At 47.5% G+C, this 21,788-nt stretch overlaps 1 protein-coding gene across 1 annotated transcript in view; it reads right to left on the reverse strand.

Annotated features, from left to right (window-relative positions):
• The window catches only part of PAQR6 (progestin and adipoQ receptor family member 6), a 174,481-nt gene extending 153,277 nt beyond the window's left edge, over positions 1-21,204 (reverse strand). The window contains exon 1 of the mRNA XM_086947660.1: positions 20,820-21,204. Within this exon, the coding sequence (XP_086803786.1) occupies positions 20,820-20,971 (152 nt within the window). The 5' untranslated portion in view covers positions 20,972-21,204. The remainder of the gene's footprint in view (positions 1-20,819) is intronic.
• Positions 21,205-21,788: the final 584 nt, after the last annotated feature.

Here is a 21,788-nt window from a genome sequence, read left to right on the forward strand (position 1 = left end):
ATGGTCAAGACTGATTTGCATCTGGCTAGGTTCAAACTGAGAGGGAATGGAGGGCAAAAGGAGCAATCGGTTAAAATGTTACCAGCAGAGATTACCAATAGTTAGACAAATTGCAAGCATTCCATTCATCACCTTTTGTGTGTTTTGTGTACCGGCCTAAGTGGCAAATGTATGTCCAGACATAGGTCCTGTGCTCACTGCACCACTGGAACCAAGCTACACCAAGCTGATGAACCCCAATAAGGGCAAAACAGGCCTTGGGTTGCTAGTGTTCTAATTCAGGGAGAGCCTGGCCGGCGGTTCATGTTGCTCTGTACCTATTGGAGCAGGGTCAAGAATGATTTGCATATGGCTGGTCCAAAACAGAGGTGGCATGGTGGACAAAGGAATGACGGGTCGGAAAGTTATCCAGAGCGATTGCTAGGGATTAAACAAGTTGCAAACATTCGGCCCATCATCTTTTGTGTTATGTTATATTCGATTAAACAAAGCATAGCGAATCACACCTGAAGCTGTACCTCAGCGCTCGACCTCCACTTAAGTCACATCAAGTAATTAAAACAGACATGTTTTTAACAATCTTTTGAATTGGGCAAAGTACGAGCAGTAGTGAAGGTGGCCTGATTCCACGGCATCGGGCAGTATAGGAAAATGCTCTGCCCCATGTCTTGAGGCACGGATGCGGGGAATGGACAGAATAGCCTAATTGCTGGGTCGCGAGGACTGGCCCTTTTACTTCTGTTGTTACACAGTATGTCTTAGTCAGTCTGTAAGCACTATTTTCTTCAATGAGTTTCTTCTTCTGTAGGCACGACATGCTTTCCTTCGTGTCATGCACGATTTCAGTTTGAAAGCAGCCCGGGACAATGGCGGCCGCTTCTTTGAAATGAAATGCGTCTCGCATTTGCAAGAGTTTGAGCTGTTGGCATTGTAAAAGACACTGCCTTTTACATTTAAACAGATAAATAAAAGGCATTGTCATTTGCGATGCCAATAGCTTAAACTCGTGCAAATGCGAGACCTATTGCATTGCAAATGCTTGTTTGTTGTTTTTACAAGGGCCCGAGAAAATGGTTTTTATAACCATTATTGTGGACTTCTAATTTTAGACACCATAGGCCTGCTTTTTACAAGAACTATTTACAAAAAGTATATAAATTTCAATTGTTAGGTTTATTGAACGTTCTGTAGAATAATAACCATGATGTCTGCAATGTAAGGTGACTCATGATAAAATGCTGTAAGTCTGCTGCTTTCATGAATGCACTTTAAAGATGGTTTTTATATTATAGTTTTTCTTTGTGGGCCGTTGTGAGATATAAGTTTTCTATTGATTGTTTTTTTATTTTATTTTTATTTATCTGTTATAATACGTATGTCGAAAATATCTTTTTTTCAACTTGAGCACTATTTCTCCGTGGGTTATATGATGTTACAACGCATTCCGTTGCAACGCATGCCTTTTCCACGCATGTGTTACAACGGAATGCCAGTACCACGCATATGGTTTACCACGAAAATGCCTTTACCACGCATAGTTTAACAACGTTTTTCGTTGTTTAACTATGCATGATATTTGCATTTTCATGTTAAACTGACTGCATGATTGTTTATGTAGTTGATATCTATACCTTTTTTTTAATTATGCCTAACCTAATAAATCATTATAATTAAAAAATGTACTTACATTTTCTTTCGACGGTATTCTCCTTCTTCAAAGTGGTCCTTTCTCTATTTTTAATTGAGTAGTAGACACACTTACGTAATCACGTCTGTAAGGGAGGCTCTTTCCATGAAGGACAGAGGCACAGAAGAGCTGTTAAATGTAAGTTTTCTTTCTTTTTAAACCCTCTCGTTGTTTTTTTTTGGGGGGGGGAGACCCCCACCAACCCCCCCCCATTTTTTTTTGCCTTTAACTCACATTCCTTTACTACGTTTTTCGTAGTAAAGGAATGCGTGGTAAAGGTTATAGTGGTAACCGCGCATGCATTGTAAAGCATGCGTGGTTAGTGCATTCGTGGAAACGGCTTCGTTGTAGTGGGTGTTTCCCACTCACCACACTGTACACGTGCTCCTTTCCACCGCACTGGGCGAGTTAAAACCAGGGATTTAAGTGGGTTGAAAAAACTGGAGGGTCTTTCGGGGCGTGGTCGTTATAACTATGGGTGTGGCTTAAAAAACACTTAAGCTAAAAGTCTTTGCAGAGTAGAGTGTGCCGCCCCACTGGTATTTTGCTGTTTCTGTCACTGCATCATCCAGATATATCATACGACAAGAAGCAATACACCTTTAACAAGAATGCTTCCGTTCTGAAATGATGAGACGTAAAGAACTATAACGAGCCTCTTTGAATTACATTACAGGCAGTGAAGGGTGGCACTGCCCCAGAGTGGGAAACACCCACAACGAAGCCGTTTCCACGAATGCACAAACCACGCATGCTTTACAACGCATGCGTGGTTACCACTATAACCTTTACCACGCATTCCTTTACTACGAAAAACGTAGTAAAGGAATGTGAGTTAAAGGCGAAAAAAAATGGGGGAGGGGTTGGGGGGGGTCTCCCCCCCCAAAAAAAAACAACGAGAGGGTTTAAAAAGAAAGAAAACTTACATTTAACAGCTCTTCTGTGCCTCTGTCCTTCATGGAAAGAGCCTCCCTAACAGACGTGATTACGTAAGTGCGTCTACTACTCAATTAAAAATAGAGAAAGGACCACTTTGAAGAAGGAGAATACCGTCGAAAGAAAATGTAAGTACATTTTTTAATTATAATGATTTATTAGGTTAGGCATAATTAAAAAAAATGTATAGATATCAAATACATAAACAATCATGCAGTCGGTTTAACATGAAAATGCAAATATGCATAGTTAAACAACGAAAAACGTTGTTAAACTATGCGTGGTAAAGGCATTTTCGTGGTAAACCATATGCGTGGTACTGGCATTCCGTGTAACACATGCGTGGAAAAGGCATGCGTTGCAACGGAATACGTTGTAACATGACCGTACCTACTGTATGAAACAAGCATTAGAAATGCAATAGGTCTCGCAGCATTAGAGTTAGTGCTTTTAGAATTGTTTATGGGTTTTTTTGTAAATCTTTAGCATGAGGTTGAGGGTGAGTGAGGGTGAGGGGTTGAGGGTGAGTGAGGGTGAGGCTGAGGGGTTGAGGGTGAGGGTGAGTGAGGGTGAGTGAGGGGTTGAGGGTGAGGGGTTGAGGGTGGGTGAGGTGTTGAGGGTGAGTGAGGGGTTGAGGGTGAGTGAGGGGTTGAGGGTGAGTGAGGGTGAGTGTGAGTGAGGGTGAGTGTGAGTGAGGGTGAGTGAGGGTGGGTGAGTGTGAGTGTGAGTGAGGGTGAGTGTGGGTGAGTGTGGGTGAGGGATTGAGGGTGAGGGGTTGAGGGTGAGGGGTTGAGGGTGAGTGAGGGTGAGGGGTTGAGGGTGAGGGGTTGAGGGTGAGTGGGGGTGAGTGAGGGTGAGGGGTTGAGGGTGAGTGAGGGTGAGGGGTTGAGGGTGAGTGAGGATGAGGGGTTGAGGGTGGGTGAGGGTGAGTGAGGGTGAGTGTGAGTGAGGGTGAGTGAGGGTGAGTGAGGGTGAGTGTGAGTGAAGGTGGGTGAGGGTGAGGGGTTGAGGGTGATTGAGGGTGAGGGTGAGGGGTTGAGGGTGAGTGAAGGTGTGGGTGAGTGAGGGTGAGTGAGGGTGAGGGGTTGAGGGTGAGTGAGGATGAGTGAGAGTGAGGGTGAGTGAGGGGTTGAGGGTGAGTGAGAGTGAGGGTGAGTGAGAGTGAGTGAGAGTGAGTGAGAGTGAGAGTGAGAGTGAGGGTGAGGGTGAGAGTGAGGGTGAGTGAGGGTGGGTGAGGGTGAGTGAGGGTGAGGGTGAGTGAGGGTGAGTGAGAGTGAGGGTGAGGGTGAGGGTGAGTGAGGCGTTGAGGGTGAGGTGTTGAGGGTGAGGTGTTGAGGGTGAGGTGTTGAGGGTGAGGTGTTGAGGGTGAGTGAGAGTGAGGGTGAGTGAGGGTGAGTGAGAGTGAGGGTGAGTGAGGGTGAGTGAGAGTGAGGGTGAGGCGTTGAGGGTGAGACGTTGAGGGTGAGGCGTTGAGGGTGAGGCGTTGAGGGTGAGGCGTTGAGGGTGAGGTGTTGAGGGTGAGGTGTTGAGGGTGAGTGAGAGTGAGGGTGAGGGTGAGAGTGAGGGTGTGTGAGAGTGAGGGTGAGTGAGGGTGAGGGTGAGGGTGAGTGAGGGTGAGGCTTTGCTTTTGGCAACATTGTTATTTTTGTATTGCTGAATGCAAGTCAGCCTACTCAACAATAAAGTTTTAACCAAACCATCACAAAAGAAAACAAGCATTGCCAAAGGCAAAAGGCCCACCCTTGAAACAATTAGAAATGTGTCTGTCGTTCAAAATAGGATTTTTACGCAGCGTCCTTTATAGAAAGCATGTTGAGACACAAAATGTGTAAATAAAAAAAAACATAATATTTCATATCCTTTCATTGATCACTTATATTAATAACCACTGATATAGACTAGATTAAAGGCGAAGAAAGTTGTAAACCAGACACCCTTTACATAGACAATGTTTGTTTTAGTAAATCAGTCTTCAAGCTCTCATGAAGAAGCAGAGGGTTGTGATCACAGCTGTATGTTATTCACAGCTGTATGTTGTAATGCACCTCCCCGACATGTAACTCATGTTTGGAGTTACTACAGATGTGTAATATTGAAACAGCGGCCAATGGGATATCAAAGGATGCAGATTAATGCAGAATGCCCAAGTACAAGGATCACAATAATCGACTTGTCATACTAAAGAGACCATGCCATAGGTTTCTCTATCACAGGAAGTGATGCACTTTGGGATGACCCAACCATTTACGGGTGCTAGATTTATGATTTAAATCTTACCAGGCATATCTTTTCCATAGATTGGAAGAAATGGAGCCATAAAGACCTATCGTTGGAATGACTTCCAGCATTACTTCACCCACACTTGTTAATTTGCCAATCTGATTGGCTGAACGAGTTGGATCACGCAATGAGATTGTCTCGTTTAGGCAATAGGCTTCCTTACTTTTGATTCAACTTACTATTGGGCGCTCTTTTAGTCAATGCTTCTGGCCGGTAAGTTTGCATTCTATTTTGCCATATTTACAAAACTCTACAGAAGCAGTCCCACATTTTTTTCAATATATAAGCATGTCAGGAAACAGTCCTTATGCAATACCTTCTGGTCGAGTTATTTTTAATAGTATTGCTAATTTCAGCAAGCAAACAATTAAAGAAGGTCCAGCCCCAGGCACATTCGCTCCATGACGAGGGCTGGCCAGCCGGGCCCTGCAGCTGTCTGCGGCCATCTTCCGTGAGCACCGAGTGCATTCATACACCATTCATGCTATGAGTCAGGCAGCTGAAGGAAAGGTGTTTTCTCCAGAGCGAGCGCCTCACAACATCCGTAAGGCGGGAATTCCTCAAGTGGTGAAACACCTCGTCTGGCAGAGGCAGTGACTCCCCTGCGTGGGGCGAGGGCTCGGCCATCAGCCATGCTTTTATGAAGCACAAGGGAGTAACTGTTGCTTTCAAAAATAGCTCCAGACAACTTTTTTACACAATTTACCAATTGTTTCTAGTCAGTATTGCGTTGAAAGTTGTTCCGCTCGACCAGTCAGCGCCAGAGTGCACAGATACATGGCCCTATTAATAGAATGGCGAGTGCAGGGCAAAAGGAAGGGGCAGTAACATTTTAGAACTGGGAGAGGCAGGGGTGACTCATGCGCCGTGTTTTCAAATCAAAGGTAAGTAGAGGTAAGACTCCGAGTCCAGTGTGCCAGCATGTGGCTGACCAATGACTGTGACTTAATCTTACTATCCCGTAGGGAGAATGGCGAGTGCAGGGCAAAAGGAAGGGGCAGTAACATTTTAGAACTGGGAGAGGCAGGGGTGACTCATGCGCCGTGTTTTCAAATCAAAGGTAAGTAGAGGTAAGACTCCGAGTCCAGTGTGCCAGCATGTGGCTGACCAATGACTGTGACTTAATCTTACTATCCCGTAGGGAGAATGGCGAGTGCAGGGCAAAAGGAAGGGGCAGTAACATTTTAGAACTGGGAGAGGCAGGGGTGACTCATGCGCCGTGTTTTCAAATCAAAGGTAAGTAGAGGTAAGACTCCGAGTCCAGTGTGCCAGCATGTGGCTGACCAATGACTGTGACTTAATCTTACTATCCCGCAGGGACAGTAAACTGCCAGCAAAACATAGCAGTGAAATCATCTCATTTCATAGAACTGACCTTCATCCAGTCCCATGTGTTCTGCTACCTGCACTAAGCATTCTGGGACTTGTAGTTTCACCTTACTTCTCATAAGTAAGCCTAAAGGCGCCAACGTGAAGTAGTGCTGGTTGGAAACCGCGACAACTGGCTGCGCTCGGGTTAGATGACAGCTATAGCAAAAGCCCGGATTACCCCAGTGGCCCGAGAGATCACAGGATCCCAAACCGGAGCAGATGTTATACTGCACTCAGGCAAACAAAGGCGATCCAGAAAATAAGTAACAAGCAATTGAGGCTTGACTTAATACAGGCTACACGTTGAGAGGTGCGCACGCCTACAAATCTTCAGGGCTGAAGGCGGTAAACTGTTCACAGCATCTTGAATTAATCAAAGGCGTGCCACGCACTAACGACCTCTGGCCCCGGCTGGGCTGGGTGCAGCACAAAGCGCACAGAAACACGAGTTGCGCAGAAAACCTTTACTCACAAAACATTGTGCCTGTAGCAGGACAGTGGAAGTGCTGTCTTGATCCTAAAATTAACAAGACGGAGGGAAGAGAGGGGAGGGGGGAGGAGAGATGCGACACGGCGGGGAGGGGGCGGTGCGGCTCAAATAAACAAACAAGCCGGAGGGAAGAGAGGGGAGGGGGGAGGAGAAATGCGACACGGAGGGAAGGGGAGGGGGCGGAGCGGGTTAAATTATACAAACAACAAGCTGGAGGGAAGAGAGGGGAGGGGGGAGTGAAGGACTGGGTTCTTTTGGACCCAGCGGTGCCAGGGCACAACACCTGAAACCTTCGTGGGTAACCTGCTCCGGCGTACAAGTCACAGAGACACGGGACACTTCCTTCGGCGTCAAAGATTCAAGGTTTATTTGCTGCAGGGAACACAGAAGTCACAGGAAGTACATCGAGTGTAGTTCGGGGAGACTGCTTCAAATTGGTTCTGTGGATCGCTCCTTTTATACAGTTTTTACCCATAGGATAACATTGAACACAAAAGTTTACAACCCGGTTCCCACATTTAGCTCCCAGAGGGGTCGCTTTGGTCACTTTGAAACACACAAGGTCCGGAACATAAGTGCGGAAACATTTGGCGGTTCCCAACTGTAAAAACCCATCTTCCCACCATTAGCAAATTCCAATCAGCAGTAAAGTAGATCGAAATAGGAGCGAAGACAGGTGCAGAGGAAGACGGAGACAGTGGGGAGATCGGAAAGGGTGTAAAAGGGGAGGTATCGGGAAACACGAGATACAGGCATCAAAGGGACGTGCCTAATGAGATGCACGGCTTGAGACAATAAGCCCGTGCGGCAAGATGAGCCTCGAGCGGCGCCACCTGCCTTACAGCAGCAACCCCCTCGTCATAAAGACACTTACAAAGAACATGTGTCTTCCGCAAATATCTTGGGAGTCCCAGGGTCGCGAAGCGGACAGCGTCCGTTCGCTGGCTACTTGAGGGCAAGAGACAAAATGGATGCCGTATCTAAGATGGAACCCGTGGGTACAGATGAAAAACCCACATAACAAACGAACGGTTTAAGTTAGCACAGCGAAACTGCGCACACTTACTAAACTCGTTATTTGCGGTTCGTAGATACCAGACTCGACCATATTCGTGCGAGTCGAAAACACCACTTACAATTGTCACGGAACCTCAGACGCTCCTTTTGCCCTCATGTAGGCAAGCACTAGTCGGAATCATATTCGATATTCATCAGACCATCAAGATGTCGTTGTAGCATAGCTCTGTCCAATCGAGTCCCCTTGGTAACAGATGGTTGTCTCATACACGTTGTAGCACAGAGGCCACATAAGGCAGGACCACACTGCACACAAAGGCAACACGTGAACAGGAACACTACCACAACTCCGATGATCATCAGAATCTTCCAACCCCAAGTCGATAGCAGGCCCCAAAACCATCCAAGTAGCGTCCAATCCCCTACATCCACGTGTATGGATTCGGAGATCTTATGCAACTTCGAGATGGCTTGATAGACAGTAGGAGCATTATCTGGAATGAAAATGCAGCAGCTCGAATGGATCACCTTACATACCCCACCGCGATCTGCTAAGACGACATCTAAAACCATACGGTTTTGTAACGTCATAAGTCTCTCCGCCTGAAGTTCTGTGGTGATATTACCAAGGGCACTGGCAGTAATATTAGCTGTCGATTCTACCACTCGAGTCAACTGTCTCAGGTTCCTACTATTAACCATAGGTCCCCAAAACGGGAGGAAACCCTTGAAAAAGTCTCCTGCCTCTTGACCGGCAGTGTCCTCTTCGCTAATTACGCCTCGTACAACTCTAGTCTTATGGTAATCGGCATCTACAGTGAACGTCGGAGGCAACAGATTTGCAATAAAACATGAGCTCATGAAGTCTGCGGGCAACCATGTGTATGCACGATCATAACAGATGAAGTATGTACCCTTGGCAGCCAGAAACACAGGGGACGAGAACATTGGCAGAACGTAACTTTCAGTGCAAGCACTTGCTCCAAGTGGGGCTTGCGAACCACGACCCACAAGACAAAGATTACCAGTGTGGGGTACGACCCATATTGGAGGCGAGCTTTTAAGCTGCTTTTCATTAGTGAACATACTATATTCCCCTCTACTTAGGACCCTATAGGCTTGTACCTCCTCTTTAGGGATAAGAAAAGGATCATGGATCTCATCTTCCATATCCTCTATTGCCATCGATAGCAGCCTCTGATACGAGGTAGGACCAGAGTTGGGGGAACGTTGTTCTTGAATGGGGTGGAAACCCAGTGTGCTTCGAAACATTGTTTGGAATGCTCGAGCTGACCCTTGGGAACTATACGGTAACACCAGATATGGAATTCCCTTACCCGCAGTATGTGGCATCAACCCACACACCCAACAATTAGTAGTGTTAACCACTAACTGATGCTGATGGAGGAGCTGAATAAAGGAATTGTTGCGGAATTCTACACGTCTAGCCTGCTCGTGTTCCGGTAACATGTGAAAGGAATGGGGAGAAGCAGTAGTGGTAAGATTAGGGTGAGGAGTAGGAGTAGGGGTAGCAGGTAAGAAGTAAGACATAGTGTAATACACCCCACCCGCCAATAATGCAGAAGCAGTCAAAAACAATACAAACAACTGAAATATGAAACATTTAGTACGACTGAGTTGCTGCAGCTTGACTCTGTACGCCTGAGCTCCTTCCAAATCATTCAGCTTCGAAAATGCCATTCCCTACGACCGTCCGCAACGTTTCTTGACGCACTCCGTTCTGTGCAGCAATAGTCAATCCCCAGGAGTTCCTAGGAACCGACGGCCTTTAACCTAGCGTCAAGACCTACTGTCCAGAAGGAAGTACGCGCGCGGCCCTACGGCCCTTAATACACAATATGTATATATATAAGCACAATGTTTCTCAGCTGTGGAAGTATACAAGGAAGAAGCTTGATATATGCACAAAAATTTTTTCAATGATACGAATGTTCAAAACTGATCATGGGAAACGAAGATATTGCAGTTGTCAATTTCAGCAAAGCAAGAAAATTTTATTTGTCCTTAGTGTGAGATCGCAAAGAATATCGATGTTTCCCGGGACGTGTCTGCTCGTCGAACAAAGGATCCGTTGAAGAAACAGCGTCCTGCTGATCAGTTGGTTGATCTGGTCTTGAGTCTTTTGCTGACAAGTGTTCAACAGTGGCTTTCTGCTGCGCTGAGGGTTCTCCAACGAGCTGTGCGTCGCTGAAAGGCACAAACGCCGGCAATGTTTCTGTTTCTGTTGACGCAATGCCTTTCCTTACCCACGGGTCTGCCGGCAAAGGAATAGGGACTCGCTTACAATGGGTAGCATGTACCCAATTTTTCCGCCCCTCAAGACGAACGGCAGTCCTCGTGGCCAGGAGCACCTGGTAAGGTCCGACAAATCGGGGGTCCAGATTGTTCTTGCGTGAGAAGTTACGAGTAACCACCCAGTCCCCGGGCTGGAGCTGGTGGCCTGGACCCTCCGTCTGCGTCGGCAAGGCGTCGTAAACCTGTTGGTGAATTAACCTCAGTTTAGCAGTCAAGTCATGTAAGTAGTCAATCAACATCGGATACTCAAGATCAGAGAATAATCCTGGCCTAGGAACCCCCCACACATTCGCAGGACGGCCGAACACTATTTCATAGGGACTAAGCCCTATTCGGGAGTGTACAGTCGCCCTAGTTGACAGTAGTGCTAGAGGCAAAGCATCAGGCCACGAAAGTCCAGTCGTAGCCTGAATCTTCGCTAGCTTTAGTTTAAGGGTGCCATTGTACCCCTCAACCAATCCAGCTGACTGAGGATGATTGGCGCTGTGGAATTTCTGATTAATTCCAAGGCCCTTACACACACTCTTCATCACACTTCCAACAAACTCACTTCTGTTATCTGACCACACGACTCTAGGCATTCCATACCGAGGAAAGTATTCCTTCAGTAGGATTTTCGCAGTAGACAAAGCAGTATTGTCTTTGAGGGGATAGGCCTCAATCCATCGGGAGAATGCGCAAACCACAACCAGAACGTATTTCAGGTTATTGCATCGCTCCATATGGATGAAGTCCAATTGGATCACCTCAAAGGGATATGAAGGAGGAGCAAAACTGCCAGGGGGAGTTGGGGTTCCTTTGCCAGGATTGTACATTATGCACACCATACAATTCTTCACCAGACGTTCAGCACACTTTGTAATACCATCATTCTTCCACACAGCAGCCAGCAACTTGCAAATGCCTTTCGCGCTAATATGTGCTAACCCATGTGCCATTGTCACAACGGCCAGCACATACGCATCAGGCAACATCCATCTTTTCTGATCTGACAAATCAATCCAACAACCATTCGCATCCAACTTTCCCGTACTTTCTTTCCACTTCGTCTTTTCAGTCTCAGTGGCCTCATTCTGAATTGCTTTCACGCTCTCTATGGTATCTTCACACATACTTGATTCTGCAGGCCACCTAACCGAACTCGTCACATACATTCGAGTGCTAAGGTTCCGGGCAGTCTCCTTAGCAATCTCATCCGCAAACGCATTACCACGACCAACATCATCCGTCACTTTACGATGCGCACTACACTTAACAATTGCAACTTGTGCAGGCAAAGTCAATGCATCCAAAAGATCGTTCACAAGCTGGCCATGCTGTATTTTCGTGCCATGCGACGTCAAGAAACCACGCTCTCGCCACAATCGTCCAAAACTATGCGCTACACCGAAAGCGTACTGGCTATCGGTGTACACATTCACACGTTTCCCTTTCGCTAACACACATGCTCTAGTGAGAGCAATCAGCTCTGCAGCTTGGGCAGAATTCTGATTCAATCTTGCAGTCTCAACAACAGTATTCAATGTTACAACAGCATAAGCAGTAGTCACATCGCCATTCGGCAACTTAAAACATGACCCATCCACATACAGAGTGCCATCCGGGTCTTCCAATGGGGTGTTTTTAAGGTCCACTCGACCTTTCGTTTCCTCTTCTGTCCGCAAGTAACAGTCATGTTCTGCTACTTCATCTGACTCTGCACTAATTGGTAACAAAGTTGCCGGATTTAGGACATTACAACGTTTTATCTGAATATGGCTTGCCAAGAGCGTCAATTCGTACCCAGACAACCTCGCACTCGTCAAGTGCTGAGTTTTCGTTCGATTCAAAAGAGTATCAACTGCATGCGGAACCATCACCGTAAGCATATTATCCATGACCAATCCTGCTGATTGTCGGATGGAGACCGCAGCTGCCGCAGTTGCTCTCAAACAACTCGGCAATGCTGTAGCTACTGGGTCTAAGGTCGAGGAAAAATATGCACATGGACGTTGCTTACCACCAAAAGGTTGCGTTAGAACACTCAAAGCACAACCTTCCCTCTCGTGAACATATAACGTAAACGGCTTACTGTAATCAGGGGTACCTAACACAGGAGCCGAACACAATGAATCACGCAGTTCAGAAAAACTTTTCTGACATTCTTCCGTCCATGGTAAAGGAGTTGAAACATCCTTGCACGTAAGAGCCACCAATGGTTTCGCTAGCAATGAAAAATTAGGAATCCACTGCCTGCAGTACGACGTGATACCTAGAAAGGCACGCACATCTCTTTGGGTTTGTGGCACAGCCATTCGCGCAATCGCTGCAATTCTCTCAGGGGTCAATCTCCTTCCCTCCTTTGACAATAAGTGACCTAGATAGGTTACTTCTTGACAACAATATTGGAGTTTAGAAGGTGACACCTTGTGATTTAACTCACAGAGATGTTGCAGCAACGACACTGTAGCAATTTTGCAAATGTCCTGAGTATCGGCAGCCACCAATAAGTCGTCGACGTATTGGATTAAAGCCGCACCAACCGGCAACCGAAACGCATCCAGTTGACCCTTCAAGGCTTGACTGTAAATCGATGGACTTTCACAGTAGCCCTGAGGAGCGCGTTTGAACCGGAAGCTACGTCCACCAAGAGAGAAACCGAAAAGGTCCCTGCTCTCTTCGGCAATCGGGATGCTGAAAAACGCATTTTTCAAATCAATCACCGAGAACCATGACGCAGAAGCTGGAATCAGAGTCAGTAGCGCCGTGATGTCAGGCACAACAGGAAATTGAGGAACCACAATTTTATTTACCTCCCGTAAATCGATAACAAAACGATAAACAGGCGGTTTGGTAGGATCGGTACGTTTAAGAATAGGCAATACAGGGCTATTGCACACGTTTCCCCGCGTTTCTTCAATAACATCTTTCTCGATCAAGTCATAGATGATCGCTAACAAAGCTCGTTCACCATCAAGGGAGATACGGTATTGGGGAATACGTGGCAATCGCACATTAGCTTTCAACTGAACAACATAAGGGGAGATATCAAGTAGGCCCACGTCATTTGGACCCGTCGCCCACAAAGACGCAGGAAGAGAATTCAATTCCGGTGGAAGCTTATCGAGAGACAAATACATGGGAGAGACTACTCTCTCTCCTAACGTAAGCTTTACACCCGCAGGAGAACAATACAAGGTCGCATACAAACGTTTAAGCAAATCCAGACCCAAAAGATTTTCACCACAACCAGTAGTCAAAATCAACGGAGCTTCGAGCTCCCGAGGCCCAATTTTAAGGGGCAAAGGGCGCGAAACTGGATTGCTAACGGGGGCGCCAGAGAATCCAACGGAAACATTTGTTAAGCCAGACAAAGGTGCGCCAGGGAGTTTCGAATGCATGATAGAACTTTTCGCTGCACCAGTGTCCAACAGAAAAGGCTCAACGACGCCCGATGTAGCAACTGCGACGTAAGGCCCTCTCTGATCAACCGGAACTGATACCACTCCCTCCCCTTGTCTTTGGCTGTCCTAGTAATTACTGTCGTCAGTTCCCTGATCGACGTAATAATCGTCTACATTGTACTGCGCAGATCGTCCTTGCGATGATCCACGTTGATCGAAACAGTTATTAGAATTTGACGAATGGTCAGAGCGATCATTCTGAGCACCACGACCTCTACCACGTGATGCGTGCTGTGAACCACCACGGCCTCCTTTGGATGAATTACCGCTATTACGTTCATTTAAAGCAGGGCAGTTGAATTTAATGTGTCCCTCCTGTCTACAATAAGCACACTGATTGTACCCTAACGAGGATCTTTGGAAAGAGGAATCATTACGCGGCTGCGATCGATTCGATTGCGACTGCGATCTATTCTGCTGAGACGCATTCTGATTAGAACGCGGCGGAAACGCTTGTTGTAACAACACTTTAGTTTTTAGTTCTTTCGTCTTTTTGTCAGCACGGTCATTCTCCTCTTTCTCTCTATTCTCATAATATTGCGCCGTAGCCAATATCTGAGCTGAGGTAGAAACGGCCCATGCACTTTCTGAATTCCTTAATTTATTGCTGAGATCGGGCAACAAGTTCGACACAAATTTATCCACAAACAACCGTTGTCCACCCTCAGTACCCATATCTTGCCCACTATGATCAATGAATGCTTCCTCAAACCTCGTAAAGAAGTCTGATACACTCTCATCTTTCTTCTGCTTACAGGCTGACAACTTGTCCCAATTTACCCTCATAGCTGGCATAAGAGTCTTCATTAATGTTATTATTCGCTGAGGAAGAGCAGTAATCAATGGTTCAGGCTTAGCACCACCGACTTGCAACCCATCTGACGCTACAATGGCTGCCCAATCACCACCTAGTTCGTTTGCGTGATTTTCCTGACGAATCTTAGCCCATACCGGTTGCGGTACGACATTACCAAACAACATGTCGATATCGGCAAGATTCATTATCGTAGCGTCTACGAGCTGCGATAATTCCTTGTAATACCCTGCAGGATTTTTGCGAGGGTCAGGCAAAGATTGCTTCACCTGTAACACCTCCGATCTTTTCCATGGGAGATGTATCCATACCCGCTGGAAATGCGGCGGAACAATAGGAATGGCAGCAGCATCGCCGGGCATCCACACTGGTGGAACTTCACGCATAGGATATTGGCCAGACTCGTCTGGTTGTTTTTCAATATCCTCCAGAAATAGTGCATGAGGAATAGGAGCGGGACGAAGAGATAGCAACCGCTCAATAGCACGGCGAACATTAGTATCCACTATCAGTCCAGTTGCGAACTGAAGCCGAAGGTCGGACAGGGCGGTCAGCACCTCGTCAGGCGCATCGGCCGCTATCTGATCATGTAGGAACTTGCACATTTCGTCAAACACATATCTCTGAGTTGGTATGTTGAATTGACAAAACGTTTCGAGGACAACACGGGGTGGATTTCTAAGGGGGTTTACCATCCAACCCATCGCCATATTATATAACGCAACACGCTCTCTGTTTCCAGGAAGCTGGCTACGTCTCTGAGGACCATCAGAACCAGCAGACCCAAAAACAGGTCCGAGCGACTGAAAGAAGTTTGTCGCAAGGGGAGAATTACGATTACGAGTAGAGGGAGAAGAGTAAGACACAGGACTAACAAGAGAAGGAGTAGAAACAGTAGCAACAACAGGGGTTAACAACACAGGAGCAGTAGCGGGAGCAGGAGTATGTGGAAGCGGAGGAGCAGTAGGAATAGAAACAGACAAAGGAGCAGGAACAGGCGGAAGAACGGGTGCAGGTTGAGGAACTGGTGGAGGAACAATAGGTGGAAGAACGGGTACGGCAGGGACCACAGGAGCTGCGGTACCCTGTACGTACGGAGGTGGCGACTTCATAAGATAGGACATTAAAGGATCCTCAACTGCCTCTTCCTTCTTATCCGACTCCGTAGGCAAAGCAGGATAGCATTTATCTATGGTCATACGCTGTAGCCTCTCAAACACTTCCTTATCCTTATCCTCCTTATCACGCTGGAACTGCTCAGCTTTCTTCACTATGGTAGCAACATTATCTCGCTGACTACGTTTATTCTGTCTGATTTCTTTCTGTCGGGCTTCTTTGCGCCACAACCGAAAGGCATCAAACATGGCCGGCCTAGATTTACGTTCGAACAACTTTATTTCCAAATTATCTAAGATCGACGCTTCGAAGCTACCGTGAGGTGGCCAACGAAGATCGCCGTCTTTCTTTGTATATTTTATCCAATAATCGTTAAAAGCAATCGGGCCTAGCCCATGTTTGCTATATAAGTCATAAGTAGGAGTTCCAACCGGAGGTATCGGACACGAGTCCTCCAGCAGGGAATCCGCACCACAAGGTCTAAAACAACTGAACAAAGTACTGCGACCAGGCATCTTGCACACTAGCCGAGTTTCACAAACTTCAAGGGTTACGGGATTTACCAAGTCCCAGCAAAGAACAAAACCCTCGGTTTTTGGCGGCTGCAGTCGTCAAACAATACAACAACAAAGTACGCTAGCAAAGTGTCACCGACAAAAACACTCACACAGCGTGTACAACAAAAACACTCGCTAAAGTGTCAACAACCAAGAACTCTGGGAGCGACCCACAAATACTTAACTCAAAGATCGATGGCGTCCTCAGGAAGGCCCGTCAACCGTCTCGCTATACCAAGGTCTACGCCAGGCGCCAAAACAGGTCTACAGTCAGGGCAGCAGTCCGTCGCAGCCGTCAGGAGGCGGGAATCTTCGCGGGAAAAGTCTTCGGGCCACTTATTTCGACAACAGGATCGATGAAGCGGGGTGCACCTTCCCTCGGAGATTTCACACGAAGTTCCTCACGATCGTCGGGCTTGGACCGGTACCACTGATGCAGCCCCACGTTGGGCGCCAACTGAAGGACTGGGTTCTTTTGGACCCAGCGGTGCCAGGGCACAACACCTGAAACCTTCGTGGGTAACCTGCTCCGGCGTACAAGTCACAGAGACACGGGACACTTCCTTCGGCGTCAAAGATTCAAGGTTTATTTGCTGCAGGGAACACAGAAGTCACAGGAAGTACATCGAGTGTAGTTCGGGGAGACTGCTTCAAATTGGTTCTGTGGATCGCTCCTTTTATACAGTTTTTACCCATAGGATAACATTGAACACAAAAGTTTACAACCCGGTTCCCACATTTAGCTCCCAGAGGGGTCGCTTTGGTCACTTTGAAACACACAAGGTCCGGAACATAAGTGCGGAAACATTTGGCGGTTCCCAACTGTAAAAACCCATCTTCCCACCATTAGCAAATTCCAATCAGCAGTAAAGTAGATCGAAATAGGAGCGAAGACAGGTGCAGAGGAAGACGGAGACAGTGGGGAGATCGGAAAGGGTGTAAAAGGGGAGGTATCGGGAAACACGAGATACAGGCATCAAAGGGACGTGCCTAATGAGATGCACGGCTTGAGACAATAAGCCCGTGCGGCAAGATGAGCCTCGAGCGGCGCCACCTGCCTTACAGCAGCAACCCCCTCGTCATAAAGACACTTACAAAGAACATGTGTCTTCCGCAAATATCTTGGGAGTCCCAGGGTCGCGAAGCGGACAGCGTCCGTTCGCTGGCTACTTGAGGGCAAGAGACAAAATGGATGCCGTATCTAAGATGGAACCCGTGGGTACAGATGAAAAACCCACATAACAAACGAACGGTTTAAGTTAGCACAGCGAAACTGCGCACACTTACTAAACTCGTTATTTGCGGTTCGTAGATACCAGACTCGACCATATTCGTGCGAGTCGAAAACACCACTTACAATTGTCACGGAACCTCAGGAGGAGAAATGCGACACGGCGGGAAGGGGAGGGGGCGGAGCGGGTAAACAGAGACGGACATGCACGCGCCCGTGACTTTTAAGGTCAATGCGCATGCGCATAAGCTTAATGCGCATGCGCATTGACCTTAAAAGTCACGGGCACTGCAAGGAATCGCCACGATTCCTTGCAGTGTGGATAAAGAGTGGATAACTCGCAATAGTCTCGCTTGCTCGATGCGCATGCGCATCGACAGGCGAGACCTAAAAAGGCCTTTGCGAGCAGGCGAGAGCTACATGAAAATGACGTAATTGGCGACATGGCTTGTCAAGCGCTCTGGGGGCACGTGACCAGTGTCCGCAGGGCATCCGGTGGCTGGATGTGTCCGATGTGTACAGGGCCTGAATGGCCCTGGCGGGCACCGGGCGTTTCCCCGGTGGGCCGCCAGATGACACGGCGAAGAGTTGTTACTGCAGGAAGCGGCCGGAGGAAACAAGCAGGCCTGTCATCCATCCGAGCCCGCCGCAGATCCGGTCTGATGACACATCCGTGCGGTACTCTGGCGGAAGCTCCGGGCGTGCACGCTTAGGAGCATGAACTTGGACTGGCGGCGAGAATGTCGTCTTCTTCACAGCCACAAAATAAGGCCAGTGGGAGAGACGGCCCCACTCCCTGTCGAGGACTCTAGAAACTCGTAATAAAATACACCAGGCTTGGTTGGGTGTGTGCGCACATAAAAAATGCACATCTCAACATTCTACCTGTGGCATTTAAATGGTGCTGTGGGCTCTAATGCAAGCAAAAACATGGTTCCCACCTTCTGGCAGGCTAATAAAAGAACTGTATGACTAGAGCGCAGATGGCGTCGGCGCCACTGCACCTGCTGCACCACTGACAAGGCTCCCGGTTCCTCTCCCTGCCCAGAACTTATTACCCCTTAGGAGAAGGTCATTCCCATGCGTGACTGCCCCGCAGCCACGGAGAGACGCTTTCCTCTCATTAGGTCGCGCTTTGAGAGTGAGCGCGGGATACAGCAGTAGCCCAGGTGATTCGCATCTCAGACACAATAGTACCAACGGCACAAAAGGACAACGGGACATTTAATCTGCTGATTTATCCATCTGATGCTATTATTTTCACAACACACGCCCGCACTCTGACCTAGCCTGGTTCTAATATCTCCCTGGTTGGCCAATATAGAAACTACAAACATGAAAGTGATTTGACCAAGATCACACAATTTGGTCAATGAGGGGGTTATGGTTAGCATTTATATCTCCCTGTTTGAACACCAAATATATATATATATATAGAGCCCACAGGATCTCTTGCTTTATTGACCGCTACATCACCTACTCTGCTTAGTCTCCATGCCATAGCCTCGTTTCTGTCCTGAAAGCCAGCACCAAGGTGACCTCTCTACCTACTATGGCACCTGCAGGGAATACTCCTCAGGTGCACAAAAGCTTTGCTCTGCCCTACCATCACCCTTCACCTCTATCAATTTAGCCTCTATATTCACTTGCTCTCATCCCAAACCCTTTCCACTACTATGATCGCCAAAATACCCCTACTAGACTCCCCCGCCTCGACACCTCCTGGCTCACCCTAAACATCAGTTTACTATGATCTCCCAAACAACCCTAGTAAATTCTCCCTCATGTTGACTCATCCCAAACCTAATTTTTCTACTCTGATTCCCCTTCTCCCTCATCCCATTCTACAGGCTCTTCCCTCTTCCATCTCTCCTTTACTCATCCCGGACATCAATTTACTACTATGAGCTCCCAATTAATATTTCTGTTTTTCTTCCGCTTTCTATCCTTCCACTACTCTGTTCAATCCAACTAACAGACTCACTTGTCATCCGCTCAAATTAACTCGCACCTCTCTATACTAATACTATACTCATATATCCCTATACTAAATCACCACTAATCCATTTGGGTACCGGAGTAGTGTGCTACTCGCAGAAAAGCGCTTTGACGCCTTGTCTGTGGTAGTAAGCGCTATATAAATACAATTACAATATATCCCCAGCGACAAAGACGACCACCATCAAAATCAAGGGCCCTCGCAGAGTGACGAAAAAAACAGGTGCCCAACTCATTTCCTCCCGCCGGTCCATTGACTCTTTTAAATTCTCATCTTATGACTTGTTAGAAAAGCATCACTTTGCCGCAAGATTATTTTTAGTTATTCTTCAGTTTTTTAGTTTTTTTTTAGTTCTTTTTAGAATTGGAAGAATGAAAACAACCAAGGTTCTGCAAGTGAACCCGTCCTGCTCTCATGCCCGTTGACCAACCCTGGTAATCTGTGGCTTCTCCTGGATCAGCTCTAGTAGAACTGCTAAATCACAAGGAACTCAGGGGCATATTATCAAGAAAGGCGTTAAAATTATCTCTGCTTTAGCGGCAGAAAACTACTGCTAAAGCGGCGATAATGGGCTTGATAATATGCCCTTGTGAATTCCCAGAGAAGCCCAGGTTCTGGTGTGAACCTGGGCTTCTATGGGAATTCACAAGGACATATTATCAAGCCCCTTATCGCCGCTTTAGGGGAGGTTTCCTGCCGATAAAGCGGCGATAATTTTAACGCTGTTCTTGATTATATGGTCCTCAGTGCCCTGTTTGCAAGAACACACTTCGATAACAGGACTACCGGTACGTTCACTCTCCAGCCAAGCCTACGAATGAGTGGCTTTAACCAAACTAAAGCGCATGTACACCACTTTCACACTTCCAAATATGACTCCGCCAAAGCAAGCCATCACAGCAGGATGCTGGGAGAGGCACACTCTGCAAATGGTACTAGCCAGATACCTCACTGACAGGCAGCGAAGACGAACTCTTCCTAACAGAGAATGTCGTGTAGAATGCATTTATACATATGTAGGTATGTGCATATGTATGTATATCTGTGTGTGTTTGCATGCATATATATGTATGTGTGTGTGTATATATATATATATACACACACACACATACATACATAACCTGAAAATATGTGTCTTCCCACTAACCCCTCCCACCACAACATGTTAAAACATATTAGCAAAAAATAACTGAAAATTCGAAGTGTTGACAACTGGAGTGAAATGGCTTTCAGGGAAGATGTGCTGAACTGAAGATTGTAAAAGCAGTGTGACCCAGCAACCACAGCCTTTTGGGTGGGCTTAAGGGGGCTGCAGCATCCCTCCGCCCCAACACCCACTCATCTCTCTGTGTCCAGAATCGCTGTCTGTGAGTCAGAGAAGCGATGAAACGCGTGCCACATCCGCCCTGTATAAAAAAAACAGACTGACTGTTGACTCGAGCGCTGTAGAATCCCGCAAGGCTCCGGACAACACCACATGTAGACTCGCTCAACTGATTTTTTTTCCAGCGCCGAATATTTTTACTCAAAGACAAGTTATGCATTGTGAAACAAGGGCGTACCTTAATGCAATCATGTTGTAAAGCGCTCCGATGACCCTCTGCGCCTGGTCCGCGCTAAACAGCACCGCCACACAGAATAAGTAAATGAAACGTAAAAGTGAGGAAAAGTGAGCCCGCAGAGCCTGGGAGCCGGAGTGCAGGAGGGGGCGCATCCCGCCTCCTTCTGGCCATCCTCTCTCGGCGCAGCCTCCTCTGTGCTGCTGTCAGGGGCCGGGGCTCCCCTCTCATTCTTCCCCGACTCTGATTTGTGTGCAGCGCATTCCTTGGCAGCGGCCCCGGCCCGCCCGCTGCCTCCCCATTGGCGGGGAGAGAAGAAAGGGCCCCTTGCCGCTGTGCGGTGTCAGGAGACCGGGCTGACTGAAAGGGCTTTGTGAGCGCCCCGCGTCCCTGCCCCTCCCGGGATCACCCCATCAGCCACAGCCGAACGGCCCACGGATCGCGTTGCATCTCGGCTGCGGGGGCTTTGTGCTCCGGGGCCGTCCGTGGTGTCAGTGTCGGAACTCGGCGCTGATAGCGGGCCCTCTTCGAGCACACTGCGGCCCCTTGTTCACGCAGAACTTCAGTTACATTTTCAAGATCTTTGTTTTTTGACCTATTTTTTTTTGTTACTTGCAACATCAGCTGTCAATGCTTAGCGAGCAGAACTTCTTTGAAAGTTCAGCGGGTAGGTGCACTTGTTCCTGAGATATGTAACCTGGACTTCGAGGGGGGAAACGTAGCAGCGTTTCGTTCTTACCAGGCCAATAGAAAGAGCACCACTGCGTTGTGTAGTATCAAAACCTGTATTTATAATTCCATGACATGGCAAGACTTAGCTGTCATTCATCCTTCCAAGGTCGATAATCAAATGAGTATCATTAATGAGTAACAACCCTTGGAGAGCCACATCACGGGGTGCAACTGCATCCGCCAACCTAGTGCCAATATCGGGACCCCCCTCAGCAGTAATTAGTCGCGCTGCGCAAAATA

Source organism: Lissotriton vulgaris, chromosome 12 (assembly GCF_964263255.1).
Source record: "Lissotriton vulgaris chromosome 12, aLisVul1.2, whole genome shotgun sequence".
Taxonomy (NCBI): domain Eukaryota; kingdom Metazoa; phylum Chordata; class Amphibia; order Caudata; family Salamandridae; genus Lissotriton; species Lissotriton vulgaris.